General features: G+C 50.2%; 2 protein-coding genes and 1 pseudogene across 2 annotated transcripts in view; 1 reads left to right on the plus strand and 2 right to left on the minus strand.

Moving 5' to 3' along the window:
- Positions 1-6,286: 6,286 nt before the first annotated feature.
- Positions 6,287-11,605, minus strand: RDH8 (retinol dehydrogenase 8). The gene is made up of 6 exons (XM_006905897.2): positions 11,450-11,605; positions 8,789-8,950; positions 7,969-8,148; positions 7,023-7,116; positions 6,609-6,792; positions 6,287-6,502 (listed from the first exon to the last, which is right to left on the minus strand). Exons 1-6 carry the CDS (start codon positions 11,550-11,552, stop codon positions 6,287-6,289), a joined length of 939 nt encoding a protein of 312 aa, XP_006905959.1. The 5' UTR covers positions 11,553-11,605.
- LOC112471679 lies at positions 9,678-9,796 on the minus strand (annotated as a pseudogene).
- A 1,695-nt stretch (positions 11,606-13,300) lies between the features above and the next one.
- COL5A3 (collagen type V alpha 3 chain) overlaps positions 13,301-18,923 on the plus strand; it is a 35,617-nt gene continuing 29,994 nt past the window's right edge. The window contains exons 1-5 of the mRNA XM_006905898.2: positions 13,301-13,388; positions 17,268-17,426; positions 17,519-17,708; positions 17,782-17,938; positions 18,594-18,698. Coding sequence (XP_006905960.1) covers positions 13,301-13,388; positions 17,268-17,426; positions 17,519-17,708; positions 17,782-17,938; positions 18,594-18,698 — 699 coding nt within the window. The remainder of the gene's footprint in view (positions 13,389-17,267; positions 17,427-17,518; positions 17,709-17,781; positions 17,939-18,593; positions 18,699-18,923) is intronic.

Raw genomic sequence — 18,923 nt, forward strand, 5'->3', positions numbered from 1 at the left:
GGAGAGAGAAGATGCGTTTGTTTCTAGGGGAGTGAACAGCCTGTGCAAAGACCTGGAAAGGAAATGGAGCAGGGTGGCAGAAAAAGATCTTTAAATCCTTAGGCCAAGGAGAGTCTCATTATGATGCATTAATTTACTCACTCATTCATTCATTTATCAGATATTTGGGTGTTTTCCACATGCCAAACACTGTTATGGGTGCTGAGATGCGGCTGAGCAGACAATCTCCTCCCCGTCAAGTTGACATTCTAGTGGGTTGAGACAGGCAAGGAACAAACTGCAGTTTATAACTGTAGTACATGTCGGCGATGAGCAGGTTAAAGGGATAGAGTGACAGGGTGCTATCTTGTGGTGATCAGGGAGGGCTTCTCTGAGAAGGCAACATTGAACACCTAAAGGAGATGAAGGAGGGAGCCATGTGGATACCTGGGATAAGCATTCTAGACAGAAGGAACAGCAAGTGCAAAGGCCCTGAGGTGGGAGTGCGCATGGCATGTTTAAAAAACAGCATGGAGGTCAGCGTTCCTAGAATGAAGTGGATGAAGGGGAGAGAGTGGGAGATAGTTTGAGATAGATATTCAGGGACGAGATCACGTAGGAGGCCTCATAGTTGTGCATTTGAATCCAAGTAAGAGGGAAAACCACTGGAGAATTTTGAAAAGAGGAGTGATGTTATCTTGCTGTTTTAATAGAATTGTTTTGGGTATGTCCTTTGTCACCATGACTTGAAATCGAAAAGCGCCCTCCCAAATGAATAATTTTACAACATAAAAATAAGACCAAATAACACCATTAGAAAAAAAAAAGAACTGGTAAAAAGTGTTCACATTTCATATTATATACTCCCTAATCACCATAATATGTAAAGAGTTTCTAGGAATAAATAATAATAAAAATATAAACAACCAAGTAGAAAAAATTGAGCAAAAGGTATGGTTAGAATGCCCACAAAAAATGAAACACAAAAAGTTCTTTAACATATGAAAAGATGCCCAGCCTCACTTGTAATAAAAGAAATAAGACAAAGTGAGCTCCCAATTTTTACCCATTAAATTGGCAAAAATTTTGAACACTGATAATGCACAGCATGGTGAGGCTTCAGGAAAGTGTGCATGCTAGCATGCGGTCATTGGTCTTCCTCCAGTAAAGATAGATGTATTTGATAATGCTCATAAAAATTACAAATGCATAGTTTCTTTGGCCAAATAATCCCATGACAGAAACACTTACACTTGTGTGAAATGATGTATGCATACAAGGTTATTCACTGCAGCCATTTATATAATAGCAACAAATTGGAGAGAGCCCCCAAATTCATGATTACAGGACTGGTTGCATAAATTATTGTCCATCTACACAATGGAATATGTTGCAGCTTTGCAGAAGAATGAGGATGCCTGCTGCGGCTGATATGGTAAAACTTCCAAGACATAGTATTTAAAGAAAGAACTAAAGCTCCACTTATGTGTATAGTATGTTGTTTTTTTGTGAAAAAGTAAATTAAAAAGTATAAATTCGTTTTTTTTTCCCATTGAAATACTCCATATTTATTTTTTTAAATTGTGGTAAAATAGACACAACATAAAATTTCCCATTTTAACTATTCTTGAGTGTACAGTTCAGTGATATTAAATGCATTCACATTGTTGCGCAGCCATCACCACCACCCGTCTCCAAAATGTTTTCATCTTCTCCAATTGACACTCTGTCCCCATTGAACACTAACTCCCCAGCCCTGAGCACCCACCATCTACTTCCTGTTTCTTTGGATGTGACTCCTCTAGGGACCTCATATAACTGGGATGACACAGTATTTGTCCTTTCGTATTTGGCTTGTTTCACTGAGCAAAATGTCCTCAAGCAAGTTTCATCTGTGTTGTAGCAGGTGTCAGAATTTCTTTCCTTTTAAGTCTGAACAATACTTATTTGCATGTATGTATATGCCACAGTTTGTTTATCTATCCATCAGTTTTTTTTTCTTGTATAATTGGAAAAAAAATCTGGATATATTACTTAAGCAAGTTATAACAGGCAGGGGTGGGGAATCAAGAATTAAGCAGAATTGTTTTTTAAAATATCCTTTAATTATAAAAAAAGTCATAATGAATATTTTACTTAATGAAAAGACATCTTTTAAGAAGCCTCTGGGCTGTTATTTTGGGGCCAGATGCAGAAGGTGGGAGGGGAGGAGGCTGGTACAATAGTCCAGGTGAGAAATGCTGGTGGCTGGCCTAGGGTGGGAGGCCAAGAAGGTGCTGTGGAGTGGTTGGTTCTGAATATATTTTGCAGGTTGAGTGAACAAAATCTTCTGATAGATTGGCTGTGAGATGTGACAGAGAGGAACTAGAGATGACTCCCAACATTTTTGGCCTGAGCAACTAGAAGAATGGACTTATCTTTGTTTGCTAAGAGAGGGAAGACAGGGGCCAGGTGTGAGTGCAGAACTCAAGAGCCAAAGGTTAGCACGTCTTTGTGGATGAAAAAGGGAACAAGTACCAAACCTGACAAGCTCAGCGGAGGCCAGCATGACATGCCCTACAAACTCAGAGACCTAAAGTAACACAGAGAATGGTCTGAACATAAAAATTCCTAACTAAAAGCAGGTCATGGCAGGTAGTCACACCCTGGGCCTGTAGCTTCCTTGACAAAAGGTCAGTCTTTTCCTTAAGTGAGACTGTCTATTGCCTTTTTGCATCTAAGATAACATACTCTTCAAATGTCAGAGTCGTCCCCTTTTTCCAGAGCCATCAGGGCACAGCCCACTGCATCAGAGCACGAGACCACGGAACCCCTCATTGTTCTCTTGTTCCCTGAAGACCATCTCTATGTGCTGTAAATATTATTAACTATCCTGTACCCACCAATGTAAAAGAAAGCTTTGCTTTTTCCAGCCTCCTTCATCTACCACCAATGGATTTTATGTAACTTTCCTTAAGTCTCTTGCTTTGATTCTAATATATAAAATAAGCTGCAAAACTGCTATTCTCTGGAGCATTTTCTCAATCCGTTGGGGTTTTGCTTTCTGCCAATCTCTGTTGGTCTTCGTGGTAAAAAATAAAATAGCAATAGCATTCAGCTAGATTTCATAACAGCTCCCCCGCTCCCCCCCAATGCATTTAGTCTTATAGCTGCTATCCGGATTGGTGATGATTCTTCCTTAAATTCATCAGAAACTGACTCAGGGGGATTTAAGCAAACGAATGTAGTAGATGGACACTGGGGGTTCATGCAACCACCAGCCTTGGAAGATGAAAAGGAACAAAGCGGGGGTGCAGGGCAGCAGCTAAGGTTACAGCTTAAATCATACCCCCTGAAAAACAGCCAGCAGCTCCAGTTCTTGCTGCCAACCCTGGTCATGCAGCGCTCCTGTCCCTCCTGCCACCTCTCCCTGCTGAGCCTTTCTTCTCTGCATGGCTGGCTCTCAATTCCAAATCCTGTGCATCTGCTGGATGGAATCGGGGTCACATGCTCTCACTCTAGCTGCAAGGGAAGCTAGGCGAGAGGGTCTGGTGTTTTACTGAGTTTGGGGTATGGAATGCTGTACGCCGCGCCCGCAAATAAACATCAAGTGCTGTTTCACTTACGGCGACTACAATGGCTTTTCCTTCTCGGGAAGGAGATAAATTTGTCTTTTAAAATAATTTAGTTAAGAGTTTTTGCAAAAGCAAGGGAATTTTGGACATAAAATCTAGGACAGTTGGAGACCTTTCGGGTAAGGCAGGCGGCAGATATTGATAATGTTCTGGTGGAGTCAGGGGTGGCGAGTGCGCATGCCCTGTTCCTCTGCCATGTAACGTAACATGCAGCACATCAGTCAGTGTCCTGGATGGAAGGAGGTAGCTCACTCAAAGTGGATAACTGCGGAGTGACGAAGACAGGGATGAGTGTGAAGGGAAGGGCTGAGGCAGGAGGTCCTGTGGAGGATAGTGCAGTGCCATCCTGCTGGCACCGTGAGATCCTGTCACCATCTTTAGCTGAAAGGGGCAAAGGGAGGGAGTGGTTCTCAGAAACTGGGGCTGGGCCTCGTCGGGAGAGATTCTGCGAATCCAAAGAGACCCTGAATAGAGGGTGCTTGGAGGATAAATACTCTGGCCTTTCTCCTCCCACCCTTTGGTCTCCACTGCTGCCTCCCATTGGCAGAACCCAACACAAGCAGAAGCCAAAGGCGGAGGAATTTGGTTTACGTAATCTTTGGGTGACCTCCTGCATGTGTATGCTTCACATATTCTTTTCAAAAATTAATTTAATTTTCAATGGCGATATAATTCACATATCATAAATTTTGCCATTCTAAAGTGCATGACTCAGTGGGTTTTGGTATATTCACAAGTTTGTGCAGCCCTCACCGCTATCTAATTTCATATGTTCTTTTGCAGGCATTCCAATATTGCTTCCAACTCCAATGTGGGAGAGGGGAAGAGAGCAGTCGATTTGACAAAACACGATAAGTAGCCCCCATTATCTCTCACAGAGACCTCTTCCTAGGGCCCTGGACTCAGTTTCCCTTTTCCTAGATCACCAGAGATCCCCGAAGACCAGCATAGACTGAGTCGGACAGCCCTGGACTCGAGTTCTATCCCTCCCCTGTGCCTTGACAACCTTGGTTTCTTCATTTATGAACCGGGGAGGCTCTTAGTGTCTCCATCTCATGAGGCTGCAGAGCAAACACTTATAAAATAATTTCACCTGGAGCCTGGCACTCTACGGTGGTAGTTGAACCTGAACCACAACAAAAACTCCAAGTGAAGCGGAACAGTGCAGGGAACTTTTCCTGTTGTTTCGGCATTATCATTGCTGGCCCTACTTTATAGAAGATGAGACCAAGGGAGTCACCTGCCCATAGCCACCCAGTGAGCAATAGACAGAGCCAGCATCTATACCCGAGTCCATTTGCTTCTGAATTTTCCAGAGTAGGGCCAAGAAACTTGGAGACACTATCTTGGAGGCTCAGGTGGGACCCCCTATTTTTAAATAATTTTAATTGGGATAAAAGTGTACATAACACAAAATTTACATCTTAAGCATTTAAAAGTGTACCGTTCATTAGTGTTAAGTACATTCACATTGTCATGTAACTGTCACCACCATTCATCTCCAGAACTCTTCCTTGGGCAAAATTGAAATTCTATCTTTGTTAAGCACTAACTTCCCATTCCTCCCTTCCCTCAGCCCCTGGCATCCACCATTCTACTCTGTGTCTTTACAAATTCGCCTACTCTAGGGACCTCATATAAATAGAATCATAAATAGAATCAATACTATTTGTTGGTGACTGGTTTATTTCACTTAGCATAATGTCCTCAGGATTCACCATGATGTAGCATGTCACAGAACTTCCTTTCTTTTTCAGTCTGGAAGTTACAGTACAATGTTACAGTACAATAACATTCCATTGTGTGGATGGGCCGCGTTTTGTTTGTCCAGTCACCCATTGATGGACACTTGAGTTGCTTCCACCTTTTGGCTATTTTGAACCACGCTGCTATGAACATGGGTGTGTAAATATCTCTTTGTGACCCTGTTTTCAATTCTTTTGTCATAATTCTGTTTCGTTTTTCAAGGAACCGACATACTGGTTTCCACAGAGGCAACCTGATTTTATATTCCCAGTAACAACGCACAAGGGGTCCAATTTCTTTACATCCTTGCCAACACTTGTTATTTGTTGTTGATAGTAGCCATTCTAACGGGTGTGAGGTGGACCCTATTCCTTTTCAATTTAGACATAAGAAAGTGAGCTTTATTATAGTTAATATAGCGAATGTTAGTGGTTACAGATCTACATTTTATGAAAAAATATATGTGCATTGCTGGTGTGTGCACAAACACATTTTACTGATGGAGCGTGTGACCAGAAAAGTCCGGAGACCCCTTAGTCGACCCAGCTCTATGCTTGGGTGAGAGAGTGGGGGATGGGGATGTTTGGATCATTCCTGTATTCCCAGGCCCAAGATAATGAAGTCCTGAGGTTGAACGAGACAGTCTGTCTCACCTTTCAATGTCCGTGGACAATGCCCCTTCCTCCAGGAAGCCTCCCTTGCCTTCCCAGTACCAGCAATCTGCTCTGGACTCCTCAGCCCAGGGTCCTAGGTTCCTTCCCTCAGCCTCAGCCCTAACCACAGAAGGGTTTGTGCTGGAGGCTGGCTGAGCAATGCCCAGTCACAGAGCGGGTCAGGCAGTTTGCTGAATGAATGTATGAATGAATGAACGAAGAGTCTGTATGGCCTCTAAGGTGGATGTGGACTGAAAAGGTCTGGCTGTTCGGGGTTGGAGAGTTGGGCGAGCCTCACCGGGGCCACACCCGAGTGTGGAGGCTGCAGCAGGCCAGGCATCGGAGGCCAAGGTTGAGGAGGCGTGGCCAGCGGAAGAGCAGCCGGTGAGAGATTCGCACGTACAGGCTGCCGGAGGGGTCAGCGGCTTTGAGCGCAGTCAGCGGAGAGTAGCGGGTGTTTGTCTGCAGGCGCAGTGGTGGTCTGGCCGAGCTGATGACCTTGACAATAACCTGTGGGGTGGACCTCTGAGCTCTGGGACTCGGGGATAGCAGTTCTGTAGGGAGGAGCTCCGTACATACCTGAGCCATGTCTTGGGACTCTTGGCGCCCCACTCACCTGGGCTACATCTTGTGGGCTCTGCCCCACGGAGTGAAAGAGCTCCCTGGAAGCTGGGAGGTAGAGATCCTGGAAGTAGCGCAGGGTGTCAGGGTCAGTGCCTGGAAACTCGGCCGTGGAAACCCGCTCCAGGAGTTTTCCTTCAAATTCGGTGGCCACCGGGCCTGGTTCCACCAGGGAGATGCTGGAAACAGGAACAGGGGTAGGTGCGGTCTGGTGCCCCAACACATTCACGGCCAAATTTTGCCCACTACTGTCTCTCTTTCCTTTTCATCCCCCAGTTTCTGCCATTTTATTTCATCTCTCCCTGTTCCCCCATCTCCTCCATTACTCCCATTTTCTTGTCTGCCCATCACTGCCTCCCTTTCCCCCTCAGTCTCCATTTTCCCTTCGCGGCCCAGGTGCCCTCCTCACAAGATATTGAACTGGAGCAGCTGGATGGCCAGACTCTCGAAGAATCCTTCCAGGGCAAATTTAGAGGCTGCATAGATGTCATTGAACACGACACCTGAGAAAATTAGAGGAAGGCGGACTGTTTGGGGGTGTGGGTGATGGGCTTTGTGGGCCCAGAGGAATGGGGTCTTTGGGAGACTGAGAAAGAGGGTTTAAGAATGAGAAGGAGGGGTTATCAGGAGCCAGGGTGGTGGGAGTATGGTATTGTGTGATGGGAGCATATGGGGTCAGGATGAGGTTTGTCTGGGGAGCCAGGTGCCTCCTTTTCCCAGCAGTAGTCCATCTGCCCTCAGCCCAGGAAACTTCCTTATTTCCTTCCATCTTCTAAACCCCTGAGCCTCTTGGGCATATGATCACCATGGTCCCTGAGGGCAAGTCTCGTTCATCTGAGTCATTGCCAGCCCTATTGAGCAGTGAGTGTGGCCCCTGAGGTCAGGGGGAGCAGATGGATAAGGGGCCAAAGGTATGGGTTGAGTAGGTGCAGCTTCTCCATGACAAGATAATAACTAGGGTGGATTCCTCAGAGGGCTTCTCCAGGGAGTGGGGGAGATCTGAGGAAATGTCCAGGGAGAGAAAAGGGGTTTAGAGGGGTTCAAGGAGGAGAGACCCAGAAGCATAGATGGCAAGTAGGTGGTTTTCAGAGTAGGCTCATGGCAGACATCACTAGTCAATTACTGCTCTCTTTTCTGTGGAACCTCAGAATCCCAAACCTAGACATCTCTGGGGCCTGGTGGGGGCGGGTGCTCGTCAAGGAGGGGTCTCAGGAGGAGGGGTTCTGATGGTTCCTTAGGTTGGGGGGATGGTCGGGAGAGATTTTGGTAGGTGTTGGGGTTGATACTAGAAGGGACCATGGCGATCACATGCCCAAGAGGCTCAGGGATTCCCAGGATGGATCCTCAAGGCTTACCCTGCAGCCCCATGACACTGCTGACCACCACAATGTGGCCCTGTCGCCTTCTCTTCATGCCAGGAAGCACAGCTTTGACCAGACGAATGGCTCCGAAAAAGTTGGTATCAAAGACGTTCTGCATGGTAGCTAGGTCGAGCCCCTCCAGGGGCCCCACCAGGCCCACTCCAGCATTATTCACTAAGGGGGAGGTACTGAGGGTTACTCTGAGGTTCCTCCAACCTTTCTAGTGTCACTTTTCCAGGGACACTCCCTGAATTACCCCACTCCAGATCCAGGGCCAGTTGAGGGTATGTTGGGTGGACAAATGTGGAGCCTCGATGACCTTTACATATAATTCAACATTTATTTTAGGGCACCCTGATCCCTGCCTGGGGTGAAGGGCTGCTGGGAACAGTCTCCCCTTTAATGCATGAGCAATCAGCTCTGACCCCAAACTGCATCAAAACAGCTACACTCACCCTCCTCAGAGGGCCATTAAGAGACCATGAGTTGCTTCTTCGTTATGAATTGCTCCCTTCCCCAAATGACTCATTAAAGTCATTTCCCCAACCACATATGGTTTTCTCCATATGTGAGTTCTCTTCAATAAAACCCACCTGACCCCAGGTCTCAGTTTATTTCTCATATCCCTAATAAACAAAAAATAAACTGATTGGCACCTCAGGCTTTTGGCCAACTGGTCTACCCCTTCTGTCCAAGGTCAGAGGATGCTGGTGAAGCAAGAGAGCTGGTGTCCAGACACTGGAGGACTTTGTGATGAGGATCTGTGTTTAGGCCAGGGAGGGGGCAAGTGACCTCAGGGGTTGCTCAGTCTCACCCAACACGTCCACTTCCCCTCCCCGGATACAGCTGAGACATTGGGCCACTGACTCGTCGCTGCACACATCCAGCTGGGCCACGGTGAGGGTCTGACCCAGAGCTTCCCCAGCAGCTGCCTCCAGCATCCCCTTCTTCCCCAGATCTCTCATGGTGGCCACCACTGGGGACAGAGAGCAGAGTTGGGGCAGGCATTGGCTCCTTTTCCTTATGTATGGGACTTGCACGTTTCTGTGATCTTACATGAGCAGTCACAGAAGGATAGGTTTACACAACTATATTCACCACACATCCACAAATGCACACTTTTGTGTACACATCCTTACACGTTTATCCACCTATCCATCCATCCAACACATTTATTTTTTGAGCATCTACTAAATACCATATCCTATTCTAGGTGCTGAGGTTATTGCATGAAAAAAGATAAAGTCCCTGCCTTCATGGAATTCACAGTCCAGTAGTTAGACAATAAAATAAATATAGAACAGATTGACTTGAGAAATGAAATGCATATACATCTAGAGTAAACATATGTGCCTGTGTGCACATACAAGTATGAATAGACACATTTATACCATCAATATAAGTTCCAATTTATTGAACATATACTATGTGCCAGACAGTGCTAAACACTATTATATGCTCTATCTCTAATCCTCACAAGAACCGTATGATTAGGTCACTGACTTATTTTCCAAAGACAACCACATCTTTCATCACATATGCTCTTCTAGAATCTTGTTGCTCCCCTAACAAGGCATAAAACCTCATTCCCCTCTCCTTGACTATTACTACCTGGGAACCAACAGACTATGGTGAAAATGACGTTGTGTGACTTCTGCCTTGTTTGCTGGCACACTCACTCTTTTTTATTTTTTTATTTTTACCACCTACAGCACCTGGTCTTCCTAGACGGTCTTCCATCCAAGTACTAACCAGGCCTGACCCTGCTTAGCTTCTGAGATTGGACGAGATTGAGTTTGTTCAGGGTGGCATGGCCGTAGACTGGCACACTCACTCTTGAAGCTATCAGCTATCCTGTAGCAACCCAGCTGCCCTGAGACCACCTTGCTGGGATGAAGCCCAAGCTAGCCCAGATAGACAGACCACGTGGAAATTACTAGAAAGGAGAGAGATGCCTGCCCAAGCCCTGACATGTTCCAGTCTCTTCTGTTCTTGTTGTAGCCTTTGACCCTGGCTCAGAACCACCTAGCTGAGCCCTTTCAAATTCATGACCTTTGTAAACTGTGAGAGATATGATTATAGTTGTTTTACACAATAAATTTTGGGGGTGATTTGTTATTTAGCAATAGTAATCAGAGCAGGCAGGTAAAGCTATCCCCATTATACAGATTAACAAACTAAGGGTTAGCAAGTTGACATTCCCTGCCTGTACCACCCCTAGCAAGAGTTAGAACCGAGATCTGAACTGGGTTTGTCAGAGTGCTGAGCTCACATCTCACACACCTGCATACATGTTTGTAACCTCTCTGAGTGCACTCTCCTGGGGGCATTTGCATGTTTTCTGTGTGATTCGCGGGTGCTGCATGGATGAATGGGGCTGCATACATCTACAAGTAGTATAGTGACAAGTGCAGGCCCAGGGGCTGGGTGGCCTGGGTTCAAATCCAGGCTCTGTCACTTTCTGGCTGGGCAACCTTGGGCAAGAACTTTTGGCAGGCTTGCCTCAGTTTTCTCATTTCTCAGATGGGGAAAATGACAGTGACCACACCATAGGGGTGATGTGGGGACTAAATATCTTACTAGATGCAAAACACTTAGTCTGGCACATTGTAAGCACTCAATAAATGTCATCCTTTAGCAGTTTTACACACTCATCTGCCTGCCACAGGGACACACACAAAGAACTTCCCTGCACATTGGCACTCAGACTGTCATACTCAAAGCTATGCATGTCTCTAAGACAGAGGGCAGAACACTGGGAAAAGCAGCTCTGCCAGCTGGGACATTGCCCTCACTCCCTGCAGCCTCCTCTTAAGTAGCAGCCCTTTGCCCACTTCCACTCTAGCCTGCTCTGGGTCAGAGGTCTCTGTGGGTGGGGTGCAGATTGAGGCAATTGACTCTCAAATTGCAGGAGGATAAATCCCTAGGCCTAGAGGCTCCCCCTTGAACTCCCAAGGTCAAATTCATTTAAGAGGCTTATCTTGGAGCAGTAATCTGGGGAAGGGTGGGGAAGGAGAGTCCTAGGGAATGCCTAAGTGAAACCCCCCTGACCAGCCCTTCTAAAACTATCACCACCCCCACACTTACCATGCCCCCCCTCACTTTATGTTGCCTCTTAGCACTTATTAGCACTAGACATATTATAAAAAAATTTCATCTATTTATTGTCTGTCCTCTCTACCCTCTCCCACGACACCATTAATCAAGACAGAGATTTTGGTCTATTTTGTTCACAGCTGCATTTCCAGCACCTAGAACAGTGCCTGGAACCCAGTAGGTGCTCAAGAAATATTCGTTGGCTGAGGGGATGATTCGTGAGGAGAGGTGGGAAGGGGGCTTCCACGTGTCCTGGTTTCCCCCCAAGTCCACAAATGCAGTTGGAAGGGAAGGGCTAGTGGAAATAGTGTCAGTAAGGCTGGGGGTCCTGGAAGCTGTGCCCATCCCTGCTCCCTCAACCCTGCCCTTGGCCCTTTACCTTGGTAGCGCTGCCTGGAGTCATGAGCCAGCTGCACTGCGAGCTCCAGGCCAATTCCTGACGAGCAGCCTGAGATCAGTACAGTCCGGGCAAAGTCGGCCATGTTGATTCCTCCCTGGACGTGTGACCTCTGCTGGCCAGCACCTGACTCCCTCCCGCCACCCAGCTTCCTAAACACCATTCAACTGATTCCCTGCAGGATGAAGGGGTCCCATGAGCCCCCAATTCTGAACTGACCCCGGGCAGGTAGCTGGGGGGAATTCCTTAGCTTCAGTACACCGCTTTTCCTTTATCTGTCAAAAATTTCTTCTCCTCACAGCTACACCCATAACTGGGGGCTTTTCATTATGATTATAAATTATTCAGGGCCGGGAGGAGTTTCAGGGAGCAGGGGCATTCTCTTGCTGGGCAAAGAATCTCCAATTTGAAGGAGAGAGGGAGAGAAGGTGACAGAGAGCTTCCTAGAAGGGCCCTTTCAAAAGTGCACAGAAATGTCAGATGATAGGGTTAGATATAGCGGGAACTTCCCAGCAAGGCAGAGCAGGAACTTTACGGAGTCTTTTAGCTGGAGAAGCCTTAGCCTCAGATGTCCCTGGGGAGGGAGGAGGAGCAGCTTGGGGAGAGTCTCTCTGCTCCTCCACCCAAGGGGCCTCCTTCTCCCCATCAGGCCAGAGGGGGCCCCACCCCCTCCTCTCCAGGGACACAGAGACTCTTTGTCTGAGGAGCCAGAGGCTGAGAGGGAGGCACCGCTGGCTTCTCCCTCTTCGGGGTGGGGGGGCAGTTCATGGCCCAGGATACGCCCCTGGGGTTCCTCCCTGTGGAAGCCCTCAGATCAGGCAGGTCTGTGCTTGTTCAGTTGCACAGACAGCTCCACCTGATTCCTTAGTGGGGGTCCTCTTCACACTAGGGGGTCCCAGTGGGGTGGGGGAGGCTTTGCCTCAGCCCAGGAATGGCAGTGCCCTGCAGCAGTGCCTTGCTTCGGGGTAGCGCCAGACTGTCTCATTTAATGGGGTCATGTGTTAGGATTTGGGATTGGGGATGGGGCATCCATTTGGAGCCTGATGGAAGTGGAACCTTTTATTTAAAGATGAAGAGCTTGGAAGAAATAAAAAACGGTGTTTGAGAATCTGTGGTGAGGGTTTGGGGATGGGGCCAGGACATTCAATTCTGTAATTTGGGTGGAGAAATGTAGGTTTGGGGCAGGTCTGGGAAACCTATTTTGGAATTTGGCATGAAGTTTGAGGTGGTAAGAGGACCCCTTATTTAGGGACCTGAAGGAAAGGTGCTGGGATGAGGCTGGTACCTCTTATATGGGATTAGGAAACAGGCAGGAGAGAGTTTGGTGTGAAGCTGGGATCCCATTTGGGGGCCCGTGGTGACACAGAAGGAACTTGCATTAAAGCTGTATCCCCTAGGTACAGGGCCCGGAGAGAGGCTGAAGGTTTGAATGAGGCTAAGACTTCCTTTGAGGGGGCCTGTTTGAGGAAAAGTTTCGGGATAAGCTTGGGACTCCAAATTCTAAGGCTGGGTGGGCGTGACCCTCCTCTTCTAGGGTGAGGTGGGGCAGGAAGGGCCCAGCGCCCAGCCTAGGGCTCCACCCCTAGCTGGCCAATCAGCGCTCAGCACAAACTTTCCCAACTCCCCCCACCAGCTGTCAGCCACCCCCCTTCCAGCGAGTCAAGCCTGGCCAGGCGCTGGAGCGCAGGGCGAGGCCAGGGCGGGGTCTCGTGCAGTCTCCTGTGGATCCTGAGCGCAGCCGGCCGTCGCGAGTGCGTGCACGGAGCCCGTGGAGTCGCCGCGCCCGGCAGCCGCTGCGGCGGGTCCTCCACCTTGTGTGTGGACCCCGCCAGGATGAGGAGCCGCAGGAGCCTAGGCCAGTTGCGGGCGGGCCTCTGCCTGCTCCTAGCCTCGCTGCAGTTTCTGCCCTGGACACAGGCTGGTGAGCCGGGAGGGAGGAGATAGGACCCGGAGTGCAGGATCCAACGAGGCCGCAAAAGACGGGGTGGAGTCGGGAAGGAGGAGGCGTGCGTGGGGGGCGTGAGCGTTGTGCGTGGCTACTGTATGCGAGTGTCTGACTCTGGGCGATTTGTGGGTGTGACAGCTGGCGGAGCAGAGAGACGTGTGACTGTGTTTTATTCGTGGGCGCATGGGAGTGAATGCAATTTATAGGTGTGTACGTGTAGCAATGTGTCTGACCATTTGAAGTGAAATCGTGTATGTGCTTGAGTGTGAGAGTCGATGATGATCGTATATACACGGGTGACGGGTGGTCCCTGGGTGAGTGTGTGATTTTCAGTTGTGTCTGTGTGTGTGCTTGGGGGAGGGGGGAGGATTTTGGGAATAATGATGTGTTATACATTATACTTGTGTGTATCTCGGTGACCCAATGAGGGACCGGTGGTGATTTGGGGGGGGTAAATTATTGCCTGTGAGGATGCGAGGGGATGATTCTAAGGGTGATGGTGAGTGGGGACGAGTACGGGAGGTGGCTAATCGGGAATTCAGACTTCCCTTTGCGTCTCCCAGATGGCTTCGCCCTACTCTCCCTCTTCTTCCTCTGTCCCCAATTGGCGCGTGCCCACTTCCTCTGCCCTATCCCCCGCCCACTCCCCACCCCTCGCTCCCCAGAGCCGCGATCAGCACCATGGACAGGGCCTCCCGAGGGCCGCGGTGAGGGGCGAGGCGGGGCGGGGCCCGGGGCGGGGCGGGGCGGAGCGCGGGCGGGGGCAGAAGTAGAAGTTGCTCCCCAAGCTGAGCCAGCCGCTGGTGTTTTTCCCGAGGAATTTCTCAGGAGCCCCCCCCAGGGGTCCCGGGGGCCGCGGGACGGGTGAGTCAGCGCTGACGCACGCCCAGCTGCGCGCATCTGGCTGGACTCCGTGCCCCCCCCCGCAGGATTCCGGGTGCGGGGCGCTCAGGGTTTGGGAGGATCAAGAGGGTTATGGTCTGAGAGACCAGGCTAGGATCTCTTGGATATCCCTCGCTAAGGTGAACTCAACCTCCGGCACGCACCCACGCGCGCGCGCGCGCGTACACACACACACACACACACACACACACACACACCACTTTCTCTGAAGTCCAGGGAGGTGCCTGCTCACGTGAATAATCCCAGATTAGCCTATGCCTTATTCCCACGTTCACACATTTACACAGTCGTGCAATCTCAGGCAATCATTCAGAATACAAGGCCCCCGGGACACCAGGAATGTTAAACACCGGTGCCCACGCCCAGGCAGCCCCCATCAGCCACCCGCCACACGGTCATGGCTTTTGTCACCCTCCTACGCTTTCAAACTCTCACACATGCTTCTACTGGCATCCATGCAACACGGTCAACATTCACAGCCAGTCACCCACTCTCTGACATATAATCACTCTCCCCATCTCGAATCTGAACTGTTATAATCACAGACTCACCTGCATGACCTCACCACCAGGACCGGACTCACATGGACACACAGCCACAAGTCAAAGAGCTGAACCTAATCTTTCCATCACAGACCAAATACTCACACACATTGACACACCGCAACCATTCCCTTGTCCATATATAATCACACACATGCACAATCTCATGCATGTGCACAATAACACATATACACATTTGCATAGACACTCATACCTATGCTCTCCTACACTCTGAGAGCATCTCAGCTATGTCCCAGCCTGGTCCCTGACGGCCTGCCTCCACATCATAGACCCCACCCAATGTCTCTCTGGGGCCCTGACCACCATGGGGAGAGTCTGTGGGGGAAGGTCTTAGACAGACCCCCATCCCCTGACCCTGCAGGCAGGACTCAATGCCTCTTGTGTGTCTGTTTGTCAAGAAGCCAGCCATGAAAAGAAAAGGCAGTCAGTTTCTGAAAGGTCATTACAGAAGGCACACAAGATTGAAGCAAGAGACATTTGGGTTAGATGCTGGGAAGGACTCTTTAAATGTTAATGAGCAGTTGGTCGAGGAGAGGGCTTTTCCTATTGCATAGAGACTGGGGTCTGGGTGAGGGGAGAGCTTGGGAGAGCCACGCTGGATGGGGTCATGGATCTCAGCCCTCCCCTGGGCCCTAGCCTGGAGAGGGATCAGCTGGGATGATCATTCCATGGGGGAGTGACCCTTGTGGTCAGCAGATCCTGGGAACCCAGATCTTAACCCCAAGGGTTTGTAACCCAAATACCTCTTAATGACAGTTCAGCCACAGAACAGGCAATTAGAGATGGAGCCGGTGTTGGCGACAGGGTTTGGGGAGGGGTGTGCAGATAGAGAGAGAGATGGGGAGAGTAGTCCACACACAGAAATACAGAGAGAGAGGCAGTGAGATAGAGACATGCAGAGAGAAGGATGGGAGAGCAAATGAGAGAGAGAGAGAGAGAGAGAGAGAGAGAGAGAGAGAGAGAGAGAGAGAGAGAGAGAGAGAGAGAGAGAGAGAGAGAGAGAGAGAGAGAGAGAGAGAGAGAGAGAGAGAGAGAGAGAGAGAGAGAGAGAGAGAGACGGAGAGAGAGACAGGCTGATTCAGAGCTGGACACAGAGAGAGACCTGGAAAGACTGAGACAGAAAGTGGGACAGAGAGAGGGCGGGGAGTGGGGCGAGGGGAGAGCAGAAAGAAAGGGCAGAAGGAAGTTGGGAGCAAGAGGAAGCTGAGTCTAGAACAGGATTCTGTAGAGTCTAGAGAATGAGAAGTCTGACCCAGGAGGAGCTGGGTTGGGGGTCCCTCATCCAAACCTCCATTTCCCCCAAGTCTGGCCCCCTACTCTGGGTCCCAATGGTGAAGTCAGCAGAACCACCCCCAGGGTGAGGTCATGGGCAGATTCGGCAGAATCTGGCTCCTGCCAAGAGGTTCGGGTCAGGGGGTCAGTGGGGCAGTCTACTGGAGAGGGGAGATCAGGCAGGGGCTTTGGGCCCAGAGGTAGCCGCCACCCACCCTTACCCAAGCCATGTGGTTCCACTTAGCCCTGGCCAGGCTGTGTGGGGTGGGGCTGGTAGGAAGGCCTGGATTAAGATTTCATTGGACCAGACCAGTCTCTTCCTTTGCTAAGATAGGAGGGAGGGGGTCAGAGGGAAGAAGGCAGGAGGTTATCAAAAAGAGGTGGTCATAAGGAGGAGGTCAGAGAGGGAGATAAAATGAAGAGGTCACAGGTCAGAAGGAAGAGACGGATAGGCAGAAGGAGGAGGTCAGAGAGGATGGCCAGGGAAGTCAGTGGGGATGGTCAGAGAAAGAGTGGTCGGAGGGAGGAGCTCTGAAGTGGCAGCAGTCAAAAGGCGGAGGTCATGGGTGATGCTGGTCAAGGAGAGTCAGAAGGCAGAAGTCAGGAGAGGTGGTCAGAACGAGGAGGTCGAGGTCGGGAGAGGTGGTGGTCAGAAGGAGGGGGTCGTGGGTGACGGTGGTCAAGCAGGACGTCAGAGGGAGGAGGCGGGGAAGAACACACAAGGAGCCCCTCCTCTCCAACTGGGTTTCCCCTGGCAAGGGGACCTCGGGCCTGGGAAGCAACCCCAGGGAGCTGGTGCGGGGGAGTGTCGAGAGGGGGACAGTCTGGCTCTGGGGCTCAGGCCAGGAAGCTTTGATTCATCCCAGAACTAGGTCAGCGTTTTTCTTTTTTTTTTTCTCACCAGAACCAAGGGGGGAAAAACCCACAACAACACAGGAGTCAACAGGCTAATAAGGCTGAAACAGCTGTGGGGTAGTGAGGGGGTGCAGGCCCCAGACCCGCTCCCTCTCCCTGACCCACGAACACAGTGTGGGGGCTGGATCCCCAAACGTGAGCCACTCACACAGAGTCCTGACTTGTCGTAATTGCCCTGCACCTCCGCTTCTTTCTGCAGCAGACCCTGTGGATGTGCTGAAGGTGCTGGGCGTGCGGGGGGGCCAGGCTGGGGTCCCTGAGGGGCCTGGCCTCTGCCCCCGGAGGTCCCCAGAAGGCGACCGGGCATTCAGGGTGGGCAAGGCCAGCACGCTAGGTGTCCCCACATGGGAGCTCTTTCCAGGTGAGTCAGCGCAGGAGGGGCTGGGGCTCGTTCTGGGAGCAGGGGTACTGCCAGGCCTTCTGAGCTGCCCCTTTCCCTGTGACCCCCATCAGATGGACACTTTCCTGAGAACTTCTCTGTGCTGATCACTCTGAGGGGCCAGCCAGCCAACCAGTCTGTCCTTTTATCCATTTATGACGAGAGTGGAGCCCGGCAGCTGGGTCTGGCCCTAGGGCCAGCTCTGGGCCTCCTAGGTGGCTCGTTCAGTCCCCTCCCCCAACAGGTCAACCTCATGGATGGCAGGTAAGTACAGGGAGGGTGTTGGTCTAAGGAAGGCTGGGTGAGAAGCACCCCCACTGAGACCGTCTCCCCGCAGGTGGCACCGTGTGGCAGTCAGTGTGGATGGCAGCATGGTGACCCTGGTGGCTGATTGCGAACCTCAGCCTCCCATTTTGGGCCAGGGGCCTCGATTCATCAGCACAGCTGGATTCACTGTGCTGGGAACGCAGGACCTTGGGGAGGAGACTTTCGAGGTAGGGGTTCAGTGATAGGGGGAACTGAGGCAGAGGGCAGGGGCAAGTTTTATCCACAGCCTAATCTGGAGAACAGATTGGAAAAGGGAGATGTCCAGCTTCTACCTAACACCAAGAAGCTGAGAGAAGGGAGCCCCATGCATCATTGTGCATCTTTGTGGTGTGTGACTGTGAGATTGTAGAGCCACAGAATAATTTGTGATGGCGTATCTTGGTTCGTGGTTGGAGGGTGAGGTTGCACCTGTTGTCATGGTATGTGATTGTGTGTGGGGTGGTTGTGATGTTGGGTGTCAACAAGGCATGGTCTGGTGTGGCTGTGTGTTTTCAGTGTTGTGACTGTGCTGTGTGTGATTGTGATGTGTGTTACCTTCAGAGGGCCAGAGACCTCATCCGCCTTGTCCCCCTTCTCCCCAGTACTTTGAAGGACACCTACATATAGTAAGTGTCACCATGTGCCTGAGAGCAAAGGAACATGTTGTGGTGTGTGGTTTGTAGTTATGATTTACTGTGACCCTGATAGAATCTTCTTTTTCTCAGTTTTAAGGGGCACAGGGATCACTGGTGTTCTGGGTGGAGAAGCACCAAGCCTCGGTGCTTGGAATGCGGGTGGGAGTCAGCCTGTGGCCCCTTTCCCTGACCCCTACCCTCTCTCCAGGGAGATGTTCAGGAGCTGCTGATAAGCCCAGATCCTCAAGCTGCCTTCCGGGCCTGTGAGCAGTATCTTCCTGGCTGTGACCACCTGGAACCTATAGCCACAGCGGTGAGTGAGAGGCTTGTCCTGAGGTCACAGGCTGAGTCATCCCTAGCTCTAAGTCTCAGGAATGAGTGAATTCTGACTCTCATACGTAGGGCTGAGTGACCTCTGCCCTTAGACAGATTATAGACATGAATGACCTCAACCTCAGGTCACATAACTGAGTGACCCTTGTCCCCAGATCATGTAATTGATCTTGACTGAGGGTCATGAGGCTGAGTGAGCCCTGGC

This window comes from Pteropus alecto, unplaced genomic scaffold (genome assembly GCF_000325575.1).
Source record: "Pteropus alecto unplaced genomic scaffold, ASM32557v1 scaffold761, whole genome shotgun sequence".
NCBI classification, from domain to species: Eukaryota; Metazoa; Chordata; class Mammalia; order Chiroptera; family Pteropodidae; genus Pteropus; species Pteropus alecto.

Bases quoted from the DNA above. Each gene is read 5' to 3' on its own strand.
- RDH8 (XM_006905897.2), bottom strand. From the start codon at position 11,552: ATGGCCGACTTTGCCCGGACTGTACTGATCTCAGGCTGCTCGTCAGGA. The intron at 7,117-7,968 runs GTAAGCCTTGAG...TAATTTTCTCAG, and splicing joins CAGTGTCATGGGGCTGCAGG to GTGTCGTGTTCAATGACATC. The intron at 6,503-6,608 runs GTGAGTGGGGCG...TCCACCCCACAG, and splicing joins GCCCACAAGATGTAGCCCAG to GTTATTGTCAAGGTCATCAG.